The sequence below is a fragment of the Mus pahari genome, chromosome 7, assembly GCF_900095145.1.
Source record: "Mus pahari chromosome 7, PAHARI_EIJ_v1.1, whole genome shotgun sequence".
NCBI classification, from domain to species: Eukaryota; Metazoa; Chordata; class Mammalia; order Rodentia; family Muridae; genus Mus; species Mus pahari.
The window spans coordinates 111,804,746-111,832,114 of record NC_034596.1 but is presented as its reverse complement, the minus strand read 5'-3'; the positions used below and the strand labels follow the sequence as shown (position 1 = coordinate 111,832,114).

At 40.3% G+C, this 27,369-nt stretch overlaps 1 protein-coding gene across 3 annotated transcripts in view; it reads left to right on the top strand.

The window, feature by feature from the left end:
• Positions 1–856: 856 nt before the first annotated feature.
• Sp4 (Sp4 transcription factor) overlaps positions 857–27,369 on the top strand; it is a 60,908-nt gene continuing 34,395 nt past the window's right edge. Inside the window, exons 1-3 of one of the 3 annotated variants that reach the window (XM_029540683.1) lie at positions 857–1,106; positions 1,525–1,634; positions 2,151–3,696. In XM_029540683.1, coding sequence (XP_029396543.1) covers positions 1,100–1,106; positions 1,525–1,634; positions 2,151–3,696 — 1,663 coding nt within the window. In that variant the 5' untranslated portion in view covers positions 857–1,099. Of the gene's footprint in view, positions 1,107–1,524; positions 1,635–2,141; positions 3,697–27,369 lie in introns of all 3 variants that reach the window. The other 2 variants (XM_029540684.1, XM_021201603.2) reach the window with 2 other exon arrangements.

Sequence of the window (27,369 nt, the reverse complement as noted above, 5' to 3'; positions counted from 1 at the left end):
GCCCCGCGGGGAGCGGCTTTCAGCTGAGGGGGCGGTGGCAGAGGCGGTTCGGGCAGCCCCGCTCGGCCGATAGGCCCAGGCATACAACACCCATTTCTCCCTCCCCCGCGCCGGGTTCAACTCCCACTCGGCCCCGGCCACGCCCTGCCGCCACCGCCCCCTCGGGCAGCTCTAGGCTCCGCAGCCAGGCCGCGTTCGGGGGCGGGAGGAAGGCGGTGCCTCGATCGGATAGTCGTCAAAAACTACAAGACCCGACAGCCTTTGCGGGAGAGGCCCGCCCGCCTCCTCCCACGACTCACTGTGCGTCAGCGGCCTCATCCAATGAGAGCCGAGCCAGGGAAAAAGGGCGCCCGGGTCCGGATGCGCCTTAGGAAAGCCATGCTCACGCCGAGGGGGCAGCTGGCAGTCCACTCAGACCTCGGGATCGCGGGGAATTCACGCTTCCCCGCGCTCTCCCCGCTCCTCTCCCTTAAGCCTAGCTCCATGTCTTTCTTCCGCGGCCCCTCGCAGGATGCTGCGGCGCGTTTTTGAGTGGAGGGCGCCGGGAACTGAGTAGGGGGCGGGATATCCTGAGACAACAAGTTTGGCTGTATGGAGGGCCTGCCGGTTGCAGACCGCAGCTAGCTCACCGAGAGGGCACGCTCCGCGGGCCAGGAAGGCAGAAGCCGAACTGCGGCGAGCACCAGCCGGGCAAAGGGGAGGAGAAAGGGCGGCCCCAGCGCCCCGGCCCGGCAGGTCGGCGGCCAATCCGCTGGGGGAAGGGGTGGAGAGTCGGCGGCGCCGGCGGAGGCAGGCCGAGGGGGGTGGGGAGTCGCCGCGCTCGCGCCGCCCTGGCTCCGCCCCCGGCCCGCGCCGCCGCCCTCGCCGCGCGCCGCCGCTGTCAATCAAGGGCGAGTCAGCCGGGCTCGGGCGGAGAGAGGAGCTGCTACGCCACAGCCCAGCGGCGGCCATTCGCGGAAAAAGAGGCAGAGCCTGTGCCAGCTACAGCCTCCTCCGAGCCACCGCGGGCGGGCGGGACCGGCCTCTCCTCCCGCCTCGCCCCCACCCCCACCCACCTCTATCCCAGTGTCTCTGAGAGGGTTTGTCCTGTTAATGCGGGATGAGCGGTACGTATTCTCCACCCCCCTCGGTCTCCTTCACCGCCTCCCTTCGTCCCTCCCTCCCCAGACCCTGCTCGCTTCCCCCTCCCCCGGGGCCGCCGAGATGCTGGAAGGGGAGGAGGAGAGGGCGGGAGGGAACCAGGGGGAGGGAAGGAGGGCTGTGTTTTGTCTTAATGTCTGAGCTAGAACAACCTCCTTCTGGGTGTTGCTCTGGAGCCTATGGGTCGGGTTTCAAACCACGTTTCGTGAGAGCCCCCTCCTCCCTTCCCTCCTTCTCCCCCACCCCCTGCCGGTGTGCACGGATCGCGGGTTTACGGAGATTAATGTTCAGGAGGAGGGAGGGGGAAGAGGGGAGGAGAACGAATAATAATAATCCTAATAACCTGTTGTCGTGTGTGTTGGTGGTGGTGGGGGGTTGTTGCAGATCAGAAGAAGGAGGAGGAGGAGGAGGCGGCAGCGGCGATGGCTACAGAAGGAGGGAAAACCTCTGAGCCAGAGAATAACAATAAAAAACCCAAAACCTCAGGCTCCCAGGTAAAAGCAAACGTTAAAAGAAAATTCAACACAAAGCTTTAGGGAAGAGAGGGAGTTATGCTCTTTAAGTACCCAGAAGTAAAGAACAGAATAAAAATGTTTATGCATTCAAAGCATCTTTCTCAGTGAGGAACTTAAATCGTAAATTCGTGAAGATTTCCCATAGTTGAGGCTATAACGATGTTTATATTACATCAGGAATTCAGACTGTTAGAAAAAGGTGTCTATTTTCCCAAGGGCATTTTGAATTTAGAAGAATAACACTTTAAGAAAGTTTACCAGAAAATTCCTTTTTTATTTAAACTTTATGTAACAGGACTTGCCTTTTTATCCATATAGCTTCTATTACCTGCTTTTGTTCATATTTCCTTTTTAATTCTGCTGCCTATTGAGTGTGTTCTGATACTTAGAGCTCTCAAAATAAATAACCCCTTCCCGACTGCTGTCTTCCACTAAATCCGCCCACTTTTTTCCCCTCCCTCTCCTTTCCCCTCCCATTTTGGGTAGGACTCTCAGCCCTCTCCTCTGGCTTTACTGGCAGCTACTTGCAGCAAAATAGGGACTCCTGGTGAAAATCAAGCAACTGGACAACAGCAGATTATTATAGATCCAAGCCAAGGATTGGTGCAACTTCAGAGTCAGCCACAGCAGCTAGAGCTGGTGACAACGCAGCTTGCTGGAAACGCTTGGCAACTTGTCGCCTCCACCCCTCCTGCTTCAAAAGAAAATAACGTTTCTCAGCCAGCTTCTAGTTCATCTAGTTCTTCCAGCAGTAATAACGGGAGTTCCTCTCCTACAAAAACTAAATCAGGTAATCCTTCCACCCCTAATCAATTTCAAGTCATACAAGTACAAAACCCAAGTGGTAGTGTACAGTACCAAGTGATCCCCCAACTTCAGACGGTGGAAGGTCAGCAAATTCAAATCAATCCAACTAGTAGTTCATCTCTACAGGATTTGCAGGGTCAAATTCAGCTCATTTCTGCAGGTAATAATCAAGCTATCCTCACAGCTGCTAACCGGACAGCTTCTGGGAATATCCTTGCTCAAAACCTTGCAAATCAGACAGTTCCAGTACAAATTAGACCTGGTGTTTCAATACCATTGCAATTGCAGACCCTTCCTGGTACTCAGGCTCAAGTTGTAACAACCCTACCAATTAACATTGGAGGAGTGACTTTAGCTTTGCCAGTAATAAATAACGTGACTGCTGGAGGAGGGACTGGACAAGTCGGCCAGCCTACTACTACTACGGACAGTGGGACTTCCAATGGGAATCAGTTAGTTTCTACGCCCACCACCAGCACTGCTCCCGCCAGTACTATGCCTGAATCGCCCTCCTCCTCTACTACCTGCACAACCACTGCATCAACATCTCTGACGAGCAGTGACACATTAGTGAGCTCAGCAGATACGGGCCAGTATGCAAGCACATCAGCCAGTAGTTCTGAACGCACCGTTGAAGAACCACAGACACCTGCTGCTACTGAGTCTGAAGCCCAGAGCTCCAGCCAGCTTCAGTCCAATGGGATACAGAATGCACAGGATCAGTCAAACTCTCTCCAACAAGTACAGATTGTAGGCCAACCTATCCTGCAGCAAATCCAGATCCAGCAGCCTCAGCAGCAGATTATTCAAGCTATCCCACCACAGTCATTTCAACTCCAGTCAGGGCAGACAATTCAGACCATCCAGCAGCAGCCTTTGCAGAATGTTCAGCTTCAAGCAGTAAACCCGACTCAGGTGCTTATCAGGGCTCCAACTTTAACACCTTCAGGGCAAATCAGCTGGCAAACTGTCCAGGTCCAGAATATTCAAAGTCTTTCAAATTTGCAAGTTCAGAATGCTGGGTTATCCCAGCAGTTAACCATCACCCCAGTGTCTTCAAGTGGTGGCACAACTCTTGCTCAGATTGCTCCTGTGGCTGTTGCTGGTGCCCCAATAACTTTGAATACTGCCCAGCTTGCATCAGTGCCTAACCTTCAGACAGTGAGCGTTGCCAACCTGGGTGCTGCGGGTGTTCAAGTTCAGGGAGTTCCAGTAACAATCACTAGTGTTGCAGGTAAGCTACATCTTTTTAACCCATTATTAGGAGGGATTAGTAACAGAGTTATTGCTCAGGGCTATCTTTTAGGTTTGATTCACCTCTGATGTATATATACTAGAAAGGGATAAACTGGACTATTAAACCAGCAACCAGATGTAGTTATCATTGTGACCTCTTTATTTCTGTAGCTTTTAACACTCAGTTTTGTGTGTTGAGCTGGGTAAATAATTAAATTATTTCATAAAGCATCATTTTCTGATTAGAACCATAATTATAGAGATCATTTTTGAGTACACTTGAACCGTTTGGGAAAATGAGCTCATCATCTCTTCCCAATACAAAATTGGTTTAACTTGCATTGGTATATGGTTGTGAGTTTGTAGTATGTTAATTCTGTGTACTAAGGCTTTTTAATTGGGCTTTCTTACATTTTTGCGTTTTGTCTTTAAGGTATTTTTGCTTTAATGTATAGTAGTTTTAAACTAAATACTATTGTAGTTAAGAGAAATTTAAGTTGCAAGTTGTTTCATTAAGTTTTTATGCCTGTTTTTTTGCTATAGTCAGGATTGTGACTTTAATGGTCTTTGGTATATAAAATTTAAGGAAAAGTATTTTTGTCCTTCCATTATCTGAACGTGTCTAGTGTGAAGTTGGTGAAAAGCAATTAAAAATGTAGGTAGTAAAATGTCATTAACTTGAACTAATTGTGGCCATGTTGTTTTAAATCAGCTATAAAAGCAGTTGCTATTTCTTATCAATATAATTAGATAACTTCTAAAGTACTTAAAAAACCTAGTTCAATTAAGTAGTATAATCTTTTTGGGGAGTGGTCTTATTTTACCAATACTTAGACTTCATTGATTCTGACTTAGAGAAAATTGGCTGAGATTTTAGTACCTTTGATCTTTTCACGTTTTATTAACTAAAAATTTCTACTTTGGTAATTTGAGTATGCTTGTCCTTTTTGAATGACCTATCTTGAAATAAGATGCAGAAAAATTAAGATAAGGTTCTTCACAGTTAATAATTCAAGCCGATGCGTGCTTGTAAAATTATGTTATCTATAGAGAGCCTGTCCATTCAGGAGAACCCAAATACCTCTAGAACAGCACCACCCAATAGAACGTTGTGTGATGTTTGAGATGTGCCATCTCTGTCCTATCCGGTATTATCCACTAGTTATGGAATGATTAAGCATATAAAGCATGGTGAAAATGGCCTGAGGAATTGAATTTTGAGTTTTATTTAAGCAGTCACATTTAGTTCGTGGCTCTTACGTTGACAGTGTATATCACCAGTATACTGGTTGTGATTCTTCCCCTAATACTTTTAGAACCCAAGTGTGTAAGTGATGGTTCTGTTTCCAGTCCTTACACTGCTCATATAAAACATTAATGCTAACTAGAAATTTCAGAACAGTGTCTGGTTTTGGTGGTTTGAATAATACTTTGCATTGTCAAAGCAGAAATTATTTACATTTCATCTTGCCTACTAAACATTACTGAATTGTGGTTCATAGCATTGAGTAATTTATAATCTAGGTTAGAAATGGTCAGTTTTTCTGCTCTCTAATTAATATTTTGCAGTCCAGAGGTTTCCTCTTACTAACTGAAGATAATTCAATATTCTGGCCCCTCCCCCCAAACTCCTGGAATGTGACATTATAAATAGTGTAAGATGAAGTTTCTAGGAGTGAAATTTGGGAGCAGAGGTAGAATAGTAAAATAATTTGCTCTTTAGATTTTTTTCCAGGTGATTCTTAAACTACATAAAGTTTGGGAATCAAGGGTCTAATCAACAGTGAATCAGAAGGCAGAATGGGGAAGCTAGTGGGTGATAAGCCAGTTCCTATGTGCCCCAGAGCAAGTTTTACTGGCACATATGCTAGTCCCCTCACTAGCCATTTCCCAGTGACTATTCCAAACACTCCCACTAGATACGTTATTCTTATATTTTCATGGGTACATTTTTTACTTAAGAGTTCACATAGTTCAAAAGATCTGTTTAGGTGTATGAGGAAAACTTTACATATGAAGAATTTTCTCCCCACTGAAATCCAACCATTTAAAATTTTGTTGATACTTTGGGTGCCTATGTCATCACCTTAGACATTTGTCATTTGTTTGTTTTGGGAACATTCAAACTTCTGTTTGCTACTTAGTTACTGTCAACCACAGCTATCCTACTTTGTAGTTTAGTATTAGACCTTACACCTACTTCCCTTCTTTCCAACTGTTCCCTCATTCTAGTAACCAGGGTTTTAGTCTCTACTTTCACTTTTCCTTTTCAGACAGGGCTTCACATGGTCCAGGTTGGCCTTCATAGTCACTAGGTAGCTGAGGTAGGGCTTGGACTCCTTCTGAATCCTTCTAATTCTAACTCCCCAGTGCTGTACCAACATGCTTGATTTATAGGGTACTAGGATTTCATACGTGCTGAGCTGCATCCCTGGCCCCCTTTTTTCTTTTCTTTCTTTTTTTTTTTTTAAACAATGTTTTAGCTTCTACATACAAGTGAAAATAGACTCATGAAAAATATCAGCGCTTAGAAAAATTGTTAATTACCTTTGACAGAATAATGGCTAGCTCATGAGCAAGGCTTAAAATTTTTTTATGGTCCAGGCTCATTTTACCTTTTCAGGAAGTGGAGGAGGTCTGCATGATACAGACAGCAGAGGAAGAATCATACAAGACAGTCAGATAGATGAACCCAGACTTTGAAGCTGGAGGCTTCATACATTTTATGAAATGGCATCTTTTTTTCCTTGGTAATATATTCAGTAAAGTATCATTCTTTGCTCTGGTCTCATCTGAAAATCCTGATTTCTAGACTCAGCATCTGTCATCTTCTTAGTTAGGAGCGTAGTCAAATACTTGTACCCTCTTCTTGTTGGTAAGAAGAATTTGATGGATAACAACAGTGTTTATTGACCTTTATTTCAGCCAGATGTGGTGGTTTGTGCCTTTAATCCCAGTGGGGTTGGCAGAGGTAGGCAGGGCTCTTGAGTTCTGTTTTAACTAAGTAAGAATAAAAGTTCTGCCAGTATTCTTTCAGTGCCCTCTGGTATCCAGGAATTACATTTTTTTTATAAGTGAGAGTTAGTAGGGACTCTTGGTTTCTATCTCAGTAATTAACCCAGAGTGGTCCACACTATCATGCCATAGCCCTTCTGCTTGATTAAGTGACTGTTTTTCAGTTTCAGTTAAAACTAAATTTTTATGCTAGTTTTCCCATGAAGGACGTTGACACTTGATAAGATGTTGCTGGCTATTCAAGAACTTGTCTCTTACATAATTCCTTTACTTTTTATAGGGAATTAAAGTCTAAAACCTGGATATATAGTTTGAATCCAGGAATGCAAGTGCCAGTTCTTAATGACTGTTTAAAAATGGGAACCAGAGAACATAAAGCTTACATTTAATGTAAAAGTCCAAATGTAACTTAGAGAGAATCAACTTTTTAAACATCTGCCTTTTCTTCTGAATTACTCAAAGTAGAAAATTGGCTTGACATTTAACCCAGATAGTGTTTTTCTTTGTTGTATATATTGTATTGGTTTGGATTTCCCTTTTTAGGTGTCTGAAAACCACACTTGTATATGTGATCCTCACACATGTGCTTGGTTATTTCCTTTTCAGATGAGTCAGTTATTTCTGTTACCTTTTCATTCAAATCTTCTAATACTGGGTCAGTAGATTGGACTTCATTATAAGGGACTTAAGTTTAGTTTCTTAACTACCAACTTAACTTTAGCCTTCAGAAACTTTTTTTTATAGAAGATACGTTAATTTTTAAAGGACATCTGTGCTGGCTTGCTTTATGACCACCTGACACAGGTTAGTCATCTGAGAGTAGGGAACCTCAATTGAGAAAAATGCTGCCCAGCATGCCTTTAATCCTAGCACTTGGGAGGCAGAGGCAGGTGGATTTCTGAGTTTGAGGCCAGCCTGGTCTACAGAGTGAGTTCCAGGACAGCCAGGGCTGTATAGAGAAACCCTGTCTCAAAAAAACATACATACATACATACATACATACATACATACATACATAAATAAATAAAGGAGGGGGGAGAGATATGCTTCTATAAGATTGGGCTGTACTCAGGCCTGTAGGGCATTTTCTTAGTCATCTATGTAGTAGAGCTCAGCCCGTTGTGGGTGGAGCCATCCCTGGTTTGGTGGTCCTGGTTCCATAAGAAAGCAGGCTGAGCAAGCCATGGGGAGCAAGGCAGTAAGCAGCACTCCTCCATGGCCTCTGCATCAGTTCCTACCTTCAAGTTTGAGTTTCTGCCTTGGCTTTCCTCAGTGGATTGTGGTCTGGTATTTCATTACAGCAATACTAACCCTAAGACTATCTTTTATGTGGGATTGAAGGGCAAAGGAAGAACACTTATCTCCTTTTCAAATTGTTTGTTTTGCCTTTTTAAATGACAGGGTTTCCCTAACTATGTTAGTATGAGGCTGGCTTCATATTCACATTAAGCCCAGGTGGTCTTGCACTTGTGATCCAGTTTTAAGGAATACTAAGGTTCAAGTGTTCTGGCTGGTTATCAGTTTCTAATTTAGAGAGTATATAAGTAATACTTAAGGAATATTGGAACAAGTGTTAAGACAGAGTGAAGAGAAAATGGAAAAGGAAGTATGATTGGAAAGGAAGCTAGGGAAGATGCCACGGGTAGATCTTGCAGAAATAGCAGTTTTACCAACTGAAAGCTTTTTAGTTGGAAAAGAGCTTGGAGATTATAGTTGTGACCTTTTCATATGGCTATGAAAGTTTGTTTTACTCTCTTAGTAAAGACAGAGACATGGGTCAGGCTCTCTGAGGCTGCACTGAGTACCTGGGGACGACTCACAGAGCACTGACATAGACATGCATGCTTTTCTGATCTGTGGTGCACACGATGTGTGCTGCTGAGGGAATGAGCAAACATCAATGGAACGTGTACATGATGAGATGAAAGTTTAATGAAATTGGAATTATTAAGGCAATTTAAGATATACTTGAAGCTGAGCATGGTGGTGCATGCCTTTAATCCCAGCACTCAGGAGGCAGAGGAAGATGGATGGATCTTTGTGAGTTCGAGGCCAACCTCATCTACAAAGCAAGTTGCACAGTGAAACCCTATCTCACAAAGCCAAATATATGTATGTATATGTATACGTATAGACACAAACATACACACACACTCACATTCAAGCCTTTCTCTTCTACCCTCACTCCTTAGCCCGATTTAGAAATGAACAGACAAGCTCAGAAGAGTTGAATAACATGTATCATCCTGACTTCCACTCAGGTTAAGGCTGTTTTTCCTCCTTATTTTTAGCTTATCCAAATCTTTTATTAGCATGTGAGAAAATAAAACTGAACTTAGGACTTAGAGAATTAGAATTATCATGTGTCTTCTCACAGATAGACTGTTCCTGTCTCACCTGGCTATCCAGTGTTAGCATAGTAAATATAATACTGTTATAAAATACAGCTCTCTAGGTCTGCTGTTACTGAACTTAATGGTAGGACCTAGATGGTATTATTTTTCTCATCTTGAAAGACTTAAAGTTTAAGGGGACAGGCTATCTTGGGCCAATAGTCTCAGCATTCAAGAGAGGCTTGGGTAGGAGAGTTGCTATGAATTCGAGACCAGTCTAGCCTACATAATTAATTTCACCACTACTTGGAGTACACAGAGACACTATCTCAAAAAATAAAAATAAATGAAAAGTCTGTATCTAATGATATTAGTAAATTTTGTGTATGATCCTTGGACCAGGGACATTTACTTACTTATTTTGAAACAATAGCTAGAAATGAATTTAAAGAAAAAAAGGGGGGGGGGCAAAAGGATCTTGCTGAGTAGTCCTGACTGGCCTTAAACTCACTAGAAAGTCCAGGCTGACATCATCCTTTTACCAAGCCTCCCTGGACTAGAATGGCATAGTTGTGTACATCATAAATGAACATTTTTTAAAAGTGTTGCCTGTGGAGGAAGAAAGCAAGCATTTACTGTACCTCATATGTATTAGGTACTGAGTTTGTGTTTATAATATTAGCCATTTTATGGGTGGGTGTTGTGACTATCCTACCAACTGTCTCACTGAGCTTTAATTTCTTTAGGAATGAATATCTTCTGCCAGTCAGTTGGAGAGTGGCAATTTAATGTCATGTTTGATTCTGGGACTACTACATAACAGACGAAGGTCTGCAAGGATAAGGCCACTGAAGAAGGGTGTCTTGTCTCTGTCCTCTCTTTATATTGTAGTTTTCCTTAGCCTTACCATTGTAGAAGGTATTTTTAAAATCTGATATTAGTATGTGTTTTTTGCTTTGCGAGTGTTCTTTTTTAAGTTATTTGTTTTTATGCACATTACATCCCAATCACAGTCCCCACCCCAGCGTTATTCTTAAAGTGTCATGCTTTGTTTTCATTCCCAATCCTGTGCCTCTCACAGAGGCCTCAAGTGGCCATCTTAGTTTACAATTTGAGCTTATTGTAGAGGTGTCAGGTAGCCACATGGAGTGTGTCAGTGATGTTCCTTTGCTTTATTTTATGTGTGTGGAAATAGGGTCAGGCAACCCAGTTGCTGTGCTGCAACTGGCTATGGAGTGGAAGGTGGTATTAAACTTTTTTTTGTTTGCTTGTTTGGTTTTTTTGAGACAGCGTTTCTCTGTGTAGCCCTGGCTATCCTGGAACTCACTCTGTAGACTAGGCTGGCCTTGAACTCAGAAATCCGCCTGCCTCTGCCTCCCAAGTGCTAGGATTAAAGATGTGCACCACCACTGCCCAGCTGGTATTAAACTTTTTAAAAATACATTTAAAAGTTTTGTTTGTGAGGAGGGAGTATAGCACATGGGGAGACCAGAGGGCAGTTCTCTCCTCAGATTTGGGTCGTAGGAATAGAACTCAGGTCATTATGCTTGGTGGCAAGTACTTTTCCCTTCTTAGCCATTGCCAGTTCTGGCCTTAAATTCTTGATCCTCCTGCCTCCCACCTCTTAAGTGCTGGGGATACAGGTGTGCACTGTCATACCAACATTTCTGGTCATAACTTCTCAAAGACTCATAGCTGGCTACATAATTGAATGAAAAAAAAAATCACTTCTAGCAGTGTCTAATGCTTTAGTATGAGATTCTATCCTTGATACAGTGTAACTCTTCCTCCTATTGCCCTTTAAGTACTGCATTCACAAATGAGAAAAGGCTGAGAGATGGTACCACTATGATAGGAGGTAGAACTGAGATTCGGAGTGCTTTTAATAGTCTGGAATCATGGCTGGGGAGATGGGTAAAGCAGATAGGATACTCCACTTAAAGTAGGGGGAATTATGTACAGGATGGAAAGCCTGACTTTGGCAGCAGGACTAGTGCAAATGGAACTTACTGGCTTAATATGGGTTGAGATTAAAGCTTTGTTTGTATTCCTTGTGTTTGATCGCTGCCGCACTGCTGTGTGTGGTCCTGGGTGGCACATTTCCATCGGGTTAGTAATAAGTTGGTGATCATGGCAAGGGTTTCTGGGGTGAAGAGTAGAAAATACTTAATACTAGCAATAATCAGAGTGAGGCTTTTTACTGTTAAATAGAAACAAGAGGAGGTATGATACTGTCTTCAGTCTTTAAAGTGGAAATAGTTCTGTTCGGACCCTGGGAAACAGAGTATGTTTGTGTTACATATTTACAGAGGTGAGGAGGGGCAGAAATGAGACAGAGCTGTACACTAATGGGATGATTTGTTTCTTAGGTACTTATCTTTTATCATTAAAGGCTAGATTACCCATCTGTTAGAGATTGTAGACTAAACTGCTCATGCCATATAGAAAGTTTGGATCTAATTCTGAAACCTAAGAGCATGGATATTTGAATTTCTGGTCCTATATTGAGTATGTCTGTTTAGCCTATGGCCAGAGCACACAATAATTCTTAAACTTACATGGCCATATTACCAGGAATGGAGGATGGTTAGGGTGACATTACACTTACTATTATAGAAGTAATATAAGGTTAACTCTATTATGCAGTGAGTGTATTAGTTTAGTTCACAAGTATGTTTCTGCTCTCTGTTACATTTAGAATTCCTAGTATTAGTTTCCTGTTACTTGCTCTTTAATTTGATGAATGGGAAAGCATTAATATCTTTATATGCATTTTTAGTGTCCAATACTGAATTTGTAGTTAAGATTCTTTTTAAGTCTTTAACTGTGTTGTTTGATGTTACCACTTCACTGTGAACAGTGTGATTGCTCTTTCCTAAGTGAATTAGGACAGGTAGAAATGCAGGATACTAGTTGAGAAGGCACTCCCAGCTTTAAGTTTGTTTGTTTAACCCATGGAGTATACAGGCCCAGAATGTGTGTGGGGTCTTTGTTTTGTTTGTTGTTTTATGGGCTCAAAATAGCTACTAGTGAAGCATTTTTAAATACTCAGACCAAAGGACCCCTGGACACTTAGATTGCCATCTGGCCCTTATCTCACAACCTCCAATGCCTTTGGCATCAGACACATCAAAGATTTCTGTTCAGTGACAGTTGATCTTTTTATTTTGATTTCCTTAGTTTTGAATAGGGTCTCATTATGTATCTTTGAACTTGCTATAAGCCCAGGATAGCCTTGAACTTGTAATTTCCTACCACAGCCTCCATGGTGCTAACAGGTGTACATGACCTGGACAAGCACTAGCATTCAAACCAGGGACTATGCTTGCATAGATCTGAGCTCTCCAATTTACATGCAGCAAATCCCTGCGACAGTAACTACCACCAGCAACAGTAACCTTGCAGAGAGGTCATTTATCCAGCAAGCTTTGTAGCCTTTACAGAAGCCAGTTCTGGGCTTCAAGGAGTTTAAGGTAGTTCTTGCTGCCTGTTTTCACTAGCTGTCTTGTCCTCTCTGCTTTATTTCCTTAGCTCATGTCTAGGCCTACTAAAGAACCTGCCGAGTGGTTGTTGTAAAATATAGAAATTTAGAAACACAAGTCTAAGGTGGATCTTGGTTCTTATTTTAAAAGGAGAAAGCTTTTTACTTCCTGTTCTAGCAGGTGAAGACTGTCGTGGCTGACTTATAGTCAAATGGTCTCAGAAGAGCAGGGTGCTGTCTTTGTTTTCTAGAACTTCATAATTTTCTTTTAGAGGTAGGTAAAGCAAGGAGAGTTACTGTGGCTTTACAATTGCTCACACAGACAAGAGTGTAATACTGGATTCTGGATATACCTTGGCAAGAAAATGCATCTTGAAATGCATTACATTAAAGTCAATGGGTGCATGAATAGAATGGCTCTCTGTGAGACTACTCTTCAAAAATAAAATAGTGATAAAATACAGAGATTTTAGCATAAAACTTTATAATTATGCTTTTTACTTATTCCTAATTGAAAGATAAAATAACTTCTATTAGTCATGTACAACATGAAGTTTTGAAGTATTTGTATATCGTGGTATCGTTAAATATAGCTAATTTGAAAATATTATTACCTCAATAACTTTTGTGGCAAGGATGCTTAACACCCACTCTGAGCAATAGTTTTAAATATTATATTTGCTTGAATTTAATTTTGTAAATTAATCCAGATTTATAGGAACACATTTTAAAACTATGTATTTAACAATTATTACTGAGAAATAAATTTTTATATGTATCAAATGTTATATGAGGTCTAGCACACTAGTGTTATAGAAACTTAAAGAAAAAAAAAACCTTAATATCCCACTCCTAGTAAAGATTTGTGTTTAATGAGTTATCAAGCATCTCATGTTGTTTCTTTAGGTTATTCACACTTGTTGCTGTAAGATCATTGAGCGGTCTTTGGTGTTCAGGAATGAATAATCTTATTTCTATGTACTCTGTAGATTAGGTTCAGCTGAAGGGATGTTGTGGTGTTTCGGAAAATAGCAGTGAATAACACCTAAACTGTTCCATTTTGCTAGTGGCAGTCTGACATGTGGAGGTTTCTACTGTGTACCTTGAATCCCCTTATAAACAACTGTAAAATGAAGGTTTTTGTCTGCATAGCAGACAGTTTTTCTGAGGAGTCAATGAATAGTATATGTGAAAATGTTCAGAGCACTGAATAGATGTCTTGTCACTATGTTTGCCTTTTGTCTTCTGAATTTATGTGTATATATTTAGTATTTTCCCTTTTATTCCTTGTTATGTGGCAACTTACATCTATAACTGCAGTGAAAATATATAGTAGCATTAAGAATATATTTTTGTTACTTGCCTTAAATAGTATTTTAAGCATGTCTTTTATGTTTGCTGATGCTTTGCTATCTGAGGCCCTACTGCCTCTCCTATAGTTACCCAGTTTGAAGTGATGATAGTTATCCTGCCAGTAAGATTTCCAGTACAAATAAATCTGGACCTTGATCCCTCTTTTTTCATTTTTCCTTGTGTATAAATGCTTGTGTGTGTATGTGGAGGCCTGAGCTTCAACCTCAGTTAATTCTCATGAGTCTTCTACCTGTTTAAAGGTTCATTTATCTTTATTTTATATGTATGAGTGTTTTGCTTGTGTGCATGTGTATGTACTATGTGTGTTCCTGCTTCCTGCAGGGGCCAAAAAGGATACTAAGATACTCTGTAATAAGTTATAGTGATTGTGAGCTGCTGTGTGATTACTGGGAACTAAATGCAGGTCTTCTGCAAGATCAAGAGTTCTTGAGGGCAAAGCCATCTCTGCAGCCCCACTATATTTGATTTTGTTTCATTTGTGTGTGCATCTGTACAGTGGATGTCTGCATACGTGCAGGTGTGTATAGATGCCAGAAGAGGATGGTGGGTGTCCTGCTTGTGTCACTCTGGTCATTTCATTGAGACCTTACTGCTGTTGGTTGCCTTGTGATGTTTATATTCTGGTGTTAATTCTGCTTCCTCAAGAGGGACTGTCCTGAGGAGTAGATCATATACTCAGGTGATTTCATGTGAACTTTCTCCACATTTTAACTGGTCAGTAAAGACTAGAGCTGGTGATTGGGCAATGGAAGGGAAAGGTGGGGCTGGGGAAAAAGTAGAGAAATGTGGTGGGGGCCGGGGGAGGTGGAGAAGATGACAGAGAAAGAGGGGGTAGAAGATGGAACAGAAGCACATGACCTGGAGAGGCTGTAAGTAACAAGATATCTCATAGCTGGGGATTAGAGTAATGTAGGGGTAAATCTGCCCAGTTGAGGCGTGCAGCTTTTAAATATTGTAACTGAGTTACCACGACACAGTGCCTCACTTAAAGCTGAGCCTATGCTGGTATTAAATAAACCTCAGTGTTCCTACTCCATCCCCGCCATTCCCACCACATACACACACTATTAGGGTTACAGGCACTCCTGGACATACCCTGTTTTTTACATGGGTGCTGGAATCCAAGCTCACATTCTTGTACTTACATAGCAAGCATGTTTTCTTCCTAAGGTATCTGCAGTCCCCTTCACCTTATTTATTGAGATAAGGTCTCAAAATGATGCTTTGCTCTCTGAAGCCTTACTGGCCCTGACAGGGCTGCCCCTTGCAACAAATAGCTAGGCACTTGGGGCTCACTAATTCAGATAGGCTGTCCAGCCAGTGAATCCTAGAATTTCTTTTCTCTATCTCCTCAGTGCTGGGATTGCAAGCAGATGCCACTGTGTCTAGCATTTTATGTCCATGGATGCCAGGGATGGAATGCAAGTTCTCATGCTGGACAGCAAACACTTTACCATCTGAGTAGCTTCTTTTGATGATGCTCTTTTCATTCAAGCCAACCATGCTAAACCAGATGGCTAGGAGCAGCAGCCATGTCCTAGAGCCCTGTGAATTAGTTAAACTAGCCTGCTCTGATCATGCTTACCATGTCCTACATACTCCTTCCTGCAGATACCACACTAACAGCTTTTTCCCTCAGTTCTTTCCCTTCTACTTCCTGATATTCACCCATTGCTTCCCCATGTGTCTCCTCCTTAATCTGTGGCATGGTTTGGCTCCTCCTCTTGTAAACTGTAAGTAACAAACTCTTTAGTGGATATTTTCTACCAAAACATTATTTTGAATCATTGGAATATTGTTTATATGTGTATTTTTTAAAGCGAGTCTTAGCCAAAACATTTCACTGCTAAGAAATAGTATTAAGGAGAGTTAAGGGTTTTTTGTTTTTGTTTTTTAAGGCATCCGAACTGAGTCAGGTTGGTGCTGAGGTACGATGTGTGCAGGTGGATATTTACATATATGCAGCCATGATGTTTTGCCAAAATTGGTTGCATGAGGCCAACCAACCATAGACTGAACATCATGGTTGCAGGAGTATATGTAGGAGAAGGTCTTTAACTTCCACAGAGAATAGGAACTGGTAACCAGTATATTACTTCCAATGTGTTCCTACCTCCCAAGAATTTCCAGAACTCAGAACAGTGCTACCAGCTGTGGAATAAGTGTTAAGTAATAGCCGGGCGTGGTGGCACATGCCTTTAATCCCAGCATTTGGGAGGCAGAGGCAGGCGGATTTCTGAGTTCGAGGCCAGCCTGGTCTACAAAGTGAGTTCCAGGACAGCCAGGGCTATACAGAGAAACCCTATCTTGAAAACAAAAACAAACAAACAACCCCCCCCAAAAAAGTGTTAAATAATAAACTTGTAGAGGACATTTCAGATCCAAAGTCTAACATCTTACCTTGTTTCACCTATTGCTTATTTTAACAATAACAACAAAATTAAAGCCCATATTGGATGTGTTTTATCCAAATCACCTGACAAAGTCAAGATAATGCAGCTTTAAGTCCTTCTGGGTTAAAGATACACTCAGGTATTAGAAGCTTTTTGTTAGGGAAAAAAAAATTGTAGACAAGTGTTGCTGGATTTTCTCCTCAAGAAAATAAGGTCTTAAAATGTATTATGTATGTTCCTATGTCTGGTGGTAGTGAGTTGGTTGTCAAGGAGTTGATCTAAAGTATAGAATAATTTGTAAAAAAAAAAAAAAAAAACTTAAGCTTAAATTTTTATATGCTTATTTAAATTTTATTTCATACATTTTATTTAATAGCACAACCCAGTATGTCTCTTTAACTACCTGTAATAATATCCTGTTATATTTATTTCAGGAGTAGATTTGCAAACTTAGAAACTTGTAACAACCATAAGCCAGTGTAAAACTTTCTCTGTGTGTGTGTTTGTGTCTGTATGCTTGTGTGTGGGGGGAACAGCACAAGCACACAACATAGTGTGCATGAGGTCAGAGTACACTGGGGACATTGTTCCTTTACCCTTTATTGAGGCTGGGTCTCTGTTGTTTTGTACTGCTGCAGTACATATTCCAGATTAGCTGCCCTGTAGTGTAGCTACCAGGAAATTTCTGTTGTTTTCACCTCCCATCTTTCCCTGGAATGCTAGGTTTATTTATGCACACTACCACATCTTGATTTTTATATGGGTTCTGGGGACTGAACTTGGGTCATTGGGCTTGCACAGCTAGCAGTTTTTCCCTGCTGAGCCATTTCCACAGTTCCATTTGCATTTTTGATAAATTAGTGTCAAATAATCATAAGCAGAGATAGGTGGAGGAAAAGTTTGTTTGGGAGGTCAGTGAACTATAATGAAAAATTAAATCTCTTGGAAGATGACTCAGTTGGCAAAGTGCTTGTCTGGCAAACATGAGAACTGAGTTCAAATCTCTGTCACCCATGTGACATTATTCGTATGGTCATGGTCATTCTTCTGTAATTCTAGCACTGGGGAATGAAGACAAAACTGGGCAGTCTTGCCAGTCAGCAAGCTCCAGGTTCAGTGAGAGTTCCTGTATCAATAGTTAAGGTGGAAAGTGGTTAAAAAGACACCTGACATGGACCTTTGTATGCACACACATGTGCACAACACACCCAGGCATGCACGCACATTTAACACACACCCAAATTGATTAGGGTGTGCTATATAATTGTTTTGCTCTTTGCTTTTTTTTGGGTTGGGACACCCAAAAGAATATTAAAAGCTAAATGTATGCAAGAGGGCTTTATGCATTTTATATTGTTGAATCTTTATGTAAACAGGGATTTATGGTTGGCTTTCTACATTTCAAAGAATAAATGAAGATAATGAGGCCTAAGAAATGGTTTCCATGTAGATAAGTAAGATTGCTCATGTCCTTGAATAGGTGAAAAATTGTAATTATGTTGAAAGGTAGAGGTTAAACTGATGTGTTCTTCATTTGATACTTAAATAAGTTTTAACTTAGTGAGAAAGGGCATTAAATCTTTCCCAGTGAAAATCTTGCTTATACCATATATTGGCCAGTTCTTCTAGAATTGTATATTGCTTTCTCAGGTACCTAAAATTTCCATAATGAGAAAAGTTCCCTCCTTCCTTCCCTCTCATTCTGACTCCCTCTTTTTCTTGCTTCCTTCCTTTCTCTCTTTGAATTAGAATTGTTTTAACAAAACATTAAGTAAACAATCTAGAAAAATTTGTACATTTAGCATTGGTCTGATGAACTAGGAAATCTATAGCTGAAGCCAGACTGCATTCACTTTATTGATTTTCTTTTTTTTTAATTGGATTAGATAAAATGCCTATTTTGTTGTTTTTTTTTTGTTGTTGTTGTTGCTGTTTTTTTTTTTTTTTTATCATTTTAACAGCCCAACCTTGAATCATGGAATGATATGTTTGTATGTTTGTATGTTTGTTTTGTTAGGGATAAACTCAGTGCTTTTTGAATCTCCTACTTCACATGTCTATAATGTGTGAGGCCATCTTACTGAGGCTGTAGCTCAATGGGTAAAGTGCTTATGTCTGCAGGAGGATCTGAGTGCCACCCCCAGAACTCATGATAAAGACAGAAGTCATGGCATCCAATCATGAGCCTAGCATGGGGAGGCAGAAGAAGAGGGTCCCTGGGACTTGATGATCAGCCAGCCTAGCTTTCCTGATTAGCCCCAGGCACATGAAAGAACTGGACTTCAGAAACAAGGCTCCTGAAAATCAGCACCTGTGGTTGGCTTCTGGCCTGTACATGCACACAAATAAACATGCATACAGATACACAGCAATAAAAAAAATCTTTCATTAATAATATATCTGGCCAGGCAGTGGTGGTGCACGCCTTTAATCCCAGCACTTGGGAGGCAGAGGCAGCTGGATTTCTGAGTTCAAGGCCAGCCTGGTCTACAAAGTGAGTTCCAGGACAACCAGGACTATACAGAGAAATCCTGTACACCCCCCCCCCCAAAAAAAAAAACACTAACTAACTAACTAAGTAAATAAATAAATAAATAAATAATGTATATCTGCTTTTATTCTGAATATGGGTTTTGTAACTGCTAATAAAAGTTATATTACATAGTTGCATTTTTCTTGTGCTTTTGTGGGTTTTTTGGTACTGAAACAGTATATATTCACATGGACTGCCATACAAGATGGTTTTAAAGTCCTTTATAATTAAAACTATAACAATTTGTATATAACATCAATCTGGTAACATCCTTTCAAAGAACTTAATGACTTCAGATTTCTGTATCTCTTTTGTTTTAGATACATGTAGCATTCAATACAGTGCTGATGAAATATTAAGACATCTGTATGCATTTAGTACAGTTATAATCCCCACTCATCCCTGTTCTCCTGGGTTTCCTTCCTCCTCCTCCCCTCTCTTGTTACTCCTCCTTTTATATCATGTGTTGTTGCCTTCTTTCCCTAGTCTATCCTCCTCTGCCACCTCATGGCCCACTTTCTAGTTTTCTGGCTTCTCCCTATACTTAATCCCATTTAAGAGGGGATAGGGGAGAGGGGGAGAGGGAGAGGGAGAGGGAGAGGGAGAGGGAGAGGGAGGGAGGGAGAGAGGGAGAGAGAGAGAGAATGAGAAAGAGAAAATAAGTATATATATATATATATATATATATATATATATATGCAGTGTCTGAGACTGAGATACCTCACTTAATGATCATTTTCCAGTTCCAGTTATTTCCCTGTAAATATAGTAGTTTATTTTTCTTTATTTCTGAATAAAATTCTAATGTGTATATGTACCATATTTTCATTGCTCAGTTTTGTTTTGGTACAGTGAGCTGCAGTAAGCATGTATGTAGAAGTATCCCTGTAGTATGACATAGAGGGTTTTGTTTGGCTATGTACAGAGTAGTAGTATATCTGAGTTGTGTAGTAAATCTATTTTTGGTTTATGGAGAAGTCTTCATACTGATTTTTATAAGGGTTATAAAATCCAGTCTGCCACTATGCTCACCAGCATTTGCTGTTGCTTGTCTCCCAGATGATAACCATTCAGCTGGGGTGATACGGAACCTGAGAGTAGTTTTAATCTGTATTTCTCTTAATGGCTAAGATTTGAACAATTTTTAAAAAATATCGCACATTTGTACTTCTTTTGAGAACTATGTGGTTCTCTTAAATGAAACTAAATGTGCTTTAAAAGCCATTTTCTGAATTTATAGTACAGGATACGAAGCATCTCTAATACAAGTTCCAAGGGTTCCAAAATCAGACTTTTTTTTTTAAACGGGTGTTAGGGTTGGTACTAGGGATTGAACCAAAACAAACTTTTTGAGTGTTGACTTGACATCTTAAGTGAGAAATAATAACTTTCACTCCTGATGTTACAGTGGGTCAATTAGAATGCAGGCAGGCATGTTGGAAATGTACAGTTACCTTCTTAAGACTGTTTGGGTCTAGGTACCTGCTCCTCATTAGTATATATGTAAATATTTAGAAATCCAAATGAAAGCAAAAGCACTGCTAGAACCAAGCACTTCAGAAAAGAAATCCCCAGTCTGAATTTACTTTGTTTAGAATTACCCTTGCCACATCGCTTTCCATTCAGAATCTTCAAGGGTCAGGATGCCAAACTGCTTCTGGGTCATGACAAGATCATTGTCCACCTAAGCTACAAAGGCACCCTGAGGTTTTTTTTAGAAGCAATAAAGTAGAAAACTAAAATAATCATCTCTCCAGTATGGTTAAAGGGAAAGGGATGTGATTGTAATCTGCCATAGACTCTTCTACTTAAATCATGTATTTCTCATCCATTTCATGAATTCAGGTGAGTGCCTATGTGGAAATAGTCCTGAGTTGTCTCCATATTGAGCAATTAGAGAACTGAATTGTTGGTTTAAAAAGCATACAGGGGCTGGAGAGATGGCTCAGTGGTTAAGAGCACTCACTGAAAGCTCTTCCAGAGAACCCTGATTTGATTCCTAGCACCTAGATGGTAACATGGTGGCTTACAACCATTTGTATCTTCAGTTCCACAGGATCTAAACCCTCTTCTGGCCTCTGCAGGCACTACATGTGCCTTGACATAAATGCATATTAAACATCCATACAAATAAAATATGAAACTGTAATATCAGTATTACTGACCCCTGGTTTGGAAGTTTATTGCGATAAAGAAATTTTAAAAATCACTTTAGAACTTGAGTTCTTGCAACATTTTGAAGAGGAAATGTAGCTATCCATTGAAAGGATTAAGCTTATAGTTAATTTTACAGTAAAGTTTATTCCTTTCATTGAGGACCTCTTCTTATTATTTAAATTAGTCTAATCCATCATGTTCACAAATGATTGTTTTGTTCCTGTTTATTATGCTAAAGGATTTTTAGCATTCATAATTTGAGCTCATCAGGAAAGTGAATGAAGCTGTTTCTTTGCCTGTGTTTTGACCCTTCCAGCATAAGCCAGATGTTGTTTGCGGCCAAGAAAAAAATACTAGATATCAGGTACTCTTTTCAAAAATGCTCATACTCTCCCTTCCTAATTAGAAGTGAAAGGAGAGTGACTACAGTTGAGCTCCCTGCAATTGAAAATGGGTCCAGGTTGCATGATGGAGGGTGCTGGGTGATATTTATTGCAAGAATGATTCATCTCTGAGTTTTACACCTGAAAGTAGAAAGCAAGTGTTTTCCTGGTTGTTCAGTTTGCTGTTTAGAGATGCATCTTAAAATAGCCATCACTGTGAGGTTAGACTATGCTCCATGACAGACTAACCCTAACCCTCTCTTGGCCCTAAACTGTGCATCTATTTTAAGAGATGACCCTAAGAACTGACAGAGCATACTGTACTAGTTCTGTATTTTCAGGGCTGGGAAGATCAGCTATAAACATCTATGGAGTTAAGACTGTCATGATGTTTTAGGAATTCTTACACTGATCTATATGAGCTGCCTGCTTCCTTTGTTGTGACATATTTCATTAAAATAAATATTAATGTGTGTTTTTGGAGAGATATACATAAACAGCCAGAAACCATGTTTTCTCTTGTATTTTGAGCATAGAAAAACAACAACAAAATCCCAAGCATTAGTTGATGATTACTATAATAAAATTGATAGCCGTTGCTCATATTCTCTGTGATTATAGTAGAATACTATTCTCTTCTTGTTTTACCCCTTTGATGGTCAATGTTTCTGGTTGCTGTGTTTCACCTTTTACTGACTCTCAGACACGTGCTTTGTAGTTATTCTTGTATTCTCATTAAAAACAAGCATAGTTAAGACCTTTATACATCCTTTGTTTTTAAGTTTCTTCTGGACAACCAGTGCTGAACTCAAGACACTTCTGATTTTGCCTCTTGAATGCTGGCTTTACAGGCATGTCCATCCTGTCCAGCTAGGTTAAATTCAGAGGCAATGAAGATATAAATTTCTGCCTTCTAGAAATCTTAATGTTCTAGTATATAGGAATAATCTATAATACTAGACACTAAAGTGAGATGCATGAATGGTGGTGATTCTGAATTAAGAGTAGGGTCTAGTCAGTGAGATTTAGGGCAGAAATAAAAATTACATGAAGCTTGAACTGATGTTTAAATTAAGGTAGTCCCTGATGAACATGAATCAACAGATACAAAGGACAGGAAGCTGAGTATGTACATTGGTAGAAATTTTAGAAAATGAAGTTGGAAGTGTGGGTAGAAATGTGGATTTAGAATGACAGTGTCAGTATAAGGACAAACAACAAGTCATGGAAGGGATGTGTAAATGTATATCCTTTCTGAGAGACAAGAGAAGGTAAATTAATTTAGAAAGTGTTTTTATCATCAAGCCCACCTGGGAGAAACCAGTATTTGGACCATAAAGTTAGCATAAGTATCAGTAAAAAGAAATCTAAGCTTGTAGCCAATAAAATGTTAAGAATAATTTGCAAAAGCCCAGACATTTGGGGCTGGCAAGGTAAAGGCTCTTGTCACTAAGCCTGACTATCTGAGTTTGATGCTGACAGTAATGTGCACAAACATAATTTTTTTCTTTTTTTTTATTATTATTATTTTCTTTATTTACATTTCAAATGCTATCCAGAAAGTTTCCTATACCCCTCCCCCCACCTCTGCTCCCCTACCCACCCACTCCTACTACTTGGCCCAGGCCTTGCCTTGTGCTGGGTCATATAAAGTTTGCAAGACCAAGGGGCCTCTATTCCCAGTGATGGCTGATTAGGCCATCTTCTGCTGCATATGCAGCTAGAGACACAAGCTCAGGGGGTACTGGTTAGTTCATATTGTTGTTCCACCTACAGGGTTGCAGCCCCCTTCAGGTCCTGTGCACAAACATAATTAAATGTAAAACAAAACAAAAACAAAAGAACCCCGCAAGAAATGGCATTCAGAAAAAAAGAATGAAAGAATAGAATGAGCTTGAATTCTGGTCCCCCTAAAGCCTATGGAGTAGTACAGTATTCCATTGGAATTGCTCAGTTTACATCGGAGATGGGATGTGAGAAAGGAACAGAATCAACATTCTGGATTTGGAAGTGAGCATCATAGAGATGGATTGAAATGGCAGAAGAGTGTGAAGGTGATGAGGACACAGTTGGAAGTGCTGAAGGATGAGACCCTAAGTGAGGGTTGTATTCCATCTCTGAGGGTCAGGAGAAACCTGAGCCACAGAAAAATGGGAGCTTCTCTGGCAGAAGGGAAGAACAGTGATATACCCACTGCTAAGTTAGCCATTAATGGTCATTGAGAGGATTCAAAGAAGAGTAAGGAGTATCTATCATTAATTGATTTTGTATATAGATCATTTTTAAGACCGAATGGCTACACTCTTTAGTATCCCAAGCTAAATGTGATTTGTTAAGTAAAACTTAAAGGAATAACTTACATTGTGGCTGATGCACTACATTTCTAGTGCTAATAGTCAATGTCTTTAGATATAGCTGTATTGGACAACACTGGTGCAGTGCTTGTTCATTTATTTTTAAATGTATGCCTGGTCTTTCTTGACTTGGGTCCTGGAAGCCTGAGTTAGGGACAGCAAGTGAATGAAGAAAGGACGGATACTCAGACACATGTACAGAAAAGCTCTGCTTGGGTGGGGTAAGTACACTCTGATGGAGTGGCACCTGCTAAGTATCCCTGCAGCCTGGAACCTCGGCATATTTATTAAACCCAGCCCAGGGGAATTTCTTGGCTAGTCTCAGTAGAAAGTCTCTCTAGGCCAGCAGTCTCAGGCTGTAAATGTTCTGGAGAAGCCGACGTTAGTTTTTTGATATACTGATCAATCTTCAGTAGTTCATACTTAGACCCCAGAGGAAAACTTTGCCTTTAGGCACCTGACCCATATGTGAATGATTTCACCAAAGCCAGTGGGTCTGAGTAATTTGAGTCCTGATGATCGTCATGCCTGTGTCAATAACAGTACACATTCACTCAGGATTTTCTCTGTTTTTGCCATATATGCATGTATTTTGAGATGTATATGAGTGTGCACATGTATATGTACAGGTACATGTGTGCATATTTGTATAAGCCAGAAGACAACCTCAGATGTCCTCTTTAGGAAGGATGTCCACCTCTTCTGAGACAAGAGTCTCACAGGCCTACAGCCCACCCATTAGGCAAGCCAGAGGGATCCTTACTAGTACTGGGACTGTAAGCATGTACTACCATGCCTGGAATCTATACCTGGGTTCTACAATTGGACCCTAGGGATTGAAACAGTAAGGTCCTCCCTTATTGTTTGTGCCATCCTTTGAGCTCTATGGTTCATTTTTACTACCACAGAAACTTGGGCAGGACAATTTTACTCCATAATCTTAAGAATGCTAAGCCAAACCTTCAGCTATTGAAATAGGGTGATAGAATACACTTAAGAAAAGTTTCAAAACAAGAAAGAAGGTAATGCCTTGGGACTGACACAAAAAAGACTTTAGAGTGATTGTTTTTATTCATTTAGTAAATAGCTGTTGAGCTTGTTAGGTGCCAGGTGCTGTGGCACCTATAGAACCTAATGTGACCTATATAGAAGACATACGTTCAGTGAGAGACATTGGGGGCTTGAAATCCTAGTTATATATCCTAGTTATAGTGTGATAATGCATTTAAATACAAGAACCTTCTCCTGTGAGGACCCTGTAAGGATGTAATCCTTGAAATTTGTGAAGAAGCTTCCTGGAGGAGGTGATGCAGAATAGCTCAAGATTCATGGCTAGATACTAGCCAGATGGATAGAGAAAAGACATTCATGGTCAAAGGACTGATTCATATAATAGCATGATGTGATCAGAGAATTAAAGGTATCTTTGTGCTGACCGGAACTCCTTATATAAGCACGGCAACAAGGACGAGGCCATGAAAAATCTCCCCTTAATAAGACAAGGTTAAACATCCTGAAAGTACCTTTCTGTGCAACTTATGTGGAATATTTGTTGCCACATTTACATATCAGATGGCTCAGTATGGATAGCAGGTGACAAGAGGCTGTACTTGTTTAAAGAGGTTGAAATAGTAGAAATGATTAGAAGGATAAAAAAAATGAGTGTGTCTTTGTTTTCACTAAGCATTCTCTCTCTCTCTCTCTCTCTCTCTCTCTCTCTCTCTCTCTCTCTCTCTCTCTGTGTGTGTGTGTATGTGTGTGTGTGTGTGTGTGTGTACACATTCATTTGGATACCAGAGGTGTTAGTGGTGGGCATTTTTCTCAATTGCTCTTTTTGAGACACTGTTTCACTGAACCCAAAGTTCACTGGCTGGCCAATGAGTACCAGTGGTCTTGCTTCCCTCTACCTATCACATACGTTAGAGGTACAGACATATGCAGCTGGCTTTTTACAAAGGTGCTTTCCTTCCTAGTTTAGGGATATTCCAAGGAGGACTGTCTTTAGACACCTGACTTGAAAGGCTAGTGATACTGTGCATATAGATCTCTTATGTCTCCATACCTGAAATAATATCCCTAATTCTCAAGGAAAAAAATGTGCCCATCTTAAAAAAAAATGCACAGCTCTGGATTCAGGATAATTTAGGTTTACATCTGTGTTTACTACTCAGGGTAGTAAATTTGAAAAGTCTAGATAGCTGCCTTATATTTTAGAAGAGAACATGCAATGGCTAAGTATAAAATAAGTTTCATTCTCCAAATTTAGTCAGTTAGGTAAGCATAAGTGAATTATATGGCAGCTTTTTTTCTGGATTGGATAAGGGTGACATACCTTAACAATGTCTCCCTTCCCTAATCCAGAAGACACTTAAGCTGATTAAGACTCGTCTTGTTTCTCCTCCAACCCTAAAGGGAATTGTAGTGGTTTGTTGATCTAGAAATGGCTATGTAAGCCAGGCTGACCTTGAATTTATGATCCTCCTACCTCACCTTCACCACTGCTGGAATTACAGGTGTATACCACCATGCTGGGATCTTGGATATTTTTAACTCTTCACTTTTTAAAACTTTAATCCCTAGCAGCATTCTGCATTGGGGGTTAGGCTTTTAAATATTCTCTTCATTGTTTCATATTGTAAATCACTTTCTTGTGTGTAGTGTAGGTATATTGTATACATTGTTTTATTGTGCACATTGTGAGAAATTTAAGTTTATTATCCTTATAGGTAAATGTTTTATATCAGATTTTGTTTATTTTTATTTTGCTAGAAGCATTAAACATCAAATATAAGCAGGTACTCAGGAGATATTTTTGAATGAATAACTCTTACTTGTATACTGCATTCTTTGTTCATTAGCTTTCCATTACTATAAAAATGCCTGAAATAATGAAATTACAAGCAACAACAACAACAAAACCACTAAAATAAGTCATAGTTGTGGAGGTTTCATCCCCTTTCCTTCAGGAGTGGAAAGAATACAGCACATCTCCACTGAACATGTTATGCAAAGCCGTTTACCCCAGGGACATAGACAGAAAAGCCAGGATCCACAATCTCCTTTCAGGGACACTGCCCTGCCCCCATTAAAAGCTCCAGCTAGGTCCCACTTAAAGTCCAACCGTTTCCCAGCAGTACCAATCTGGGATCAAGCCCTTAGCTGGGTCTTCAAGGGCCACATTTTAGATGCAACTATAGCTGTTCTCATGCAGAGATGTAAAAATCAGAATGTCTGTTATTAACATCTGAACTATATGAATTTTACAGCTTCATGTTTATTTCAGTTGACATTTCTCTGGAATTTTTATTGTATTCTAGACATTGTACTATATATCCTAAGTAAATATGCTTCTTCTTCCCAGATCTCAAAAAAGAAACCATATAGGGAATGATAACTCTCAGAGTGGAGTGCTTGCCCCAAAGACTGTTGCCTCTAGAAGTACTGTTACACTGTGATTACTTAGTATCTCATTATTGGTTTTCAGATTGTACATGACCCACAGTTTGTAAATAGTCCTGAAAGTCATTTGTTATTCATTCACTTAAATACAGAAATGGCTTGCCTATTCCTTAATTTTCTCAAGCTGTAGTTTACCTTCAGGAAAACCTTACTCGATACAAGTTTTTTTTTTTTTTTTTTTTTTTTTTT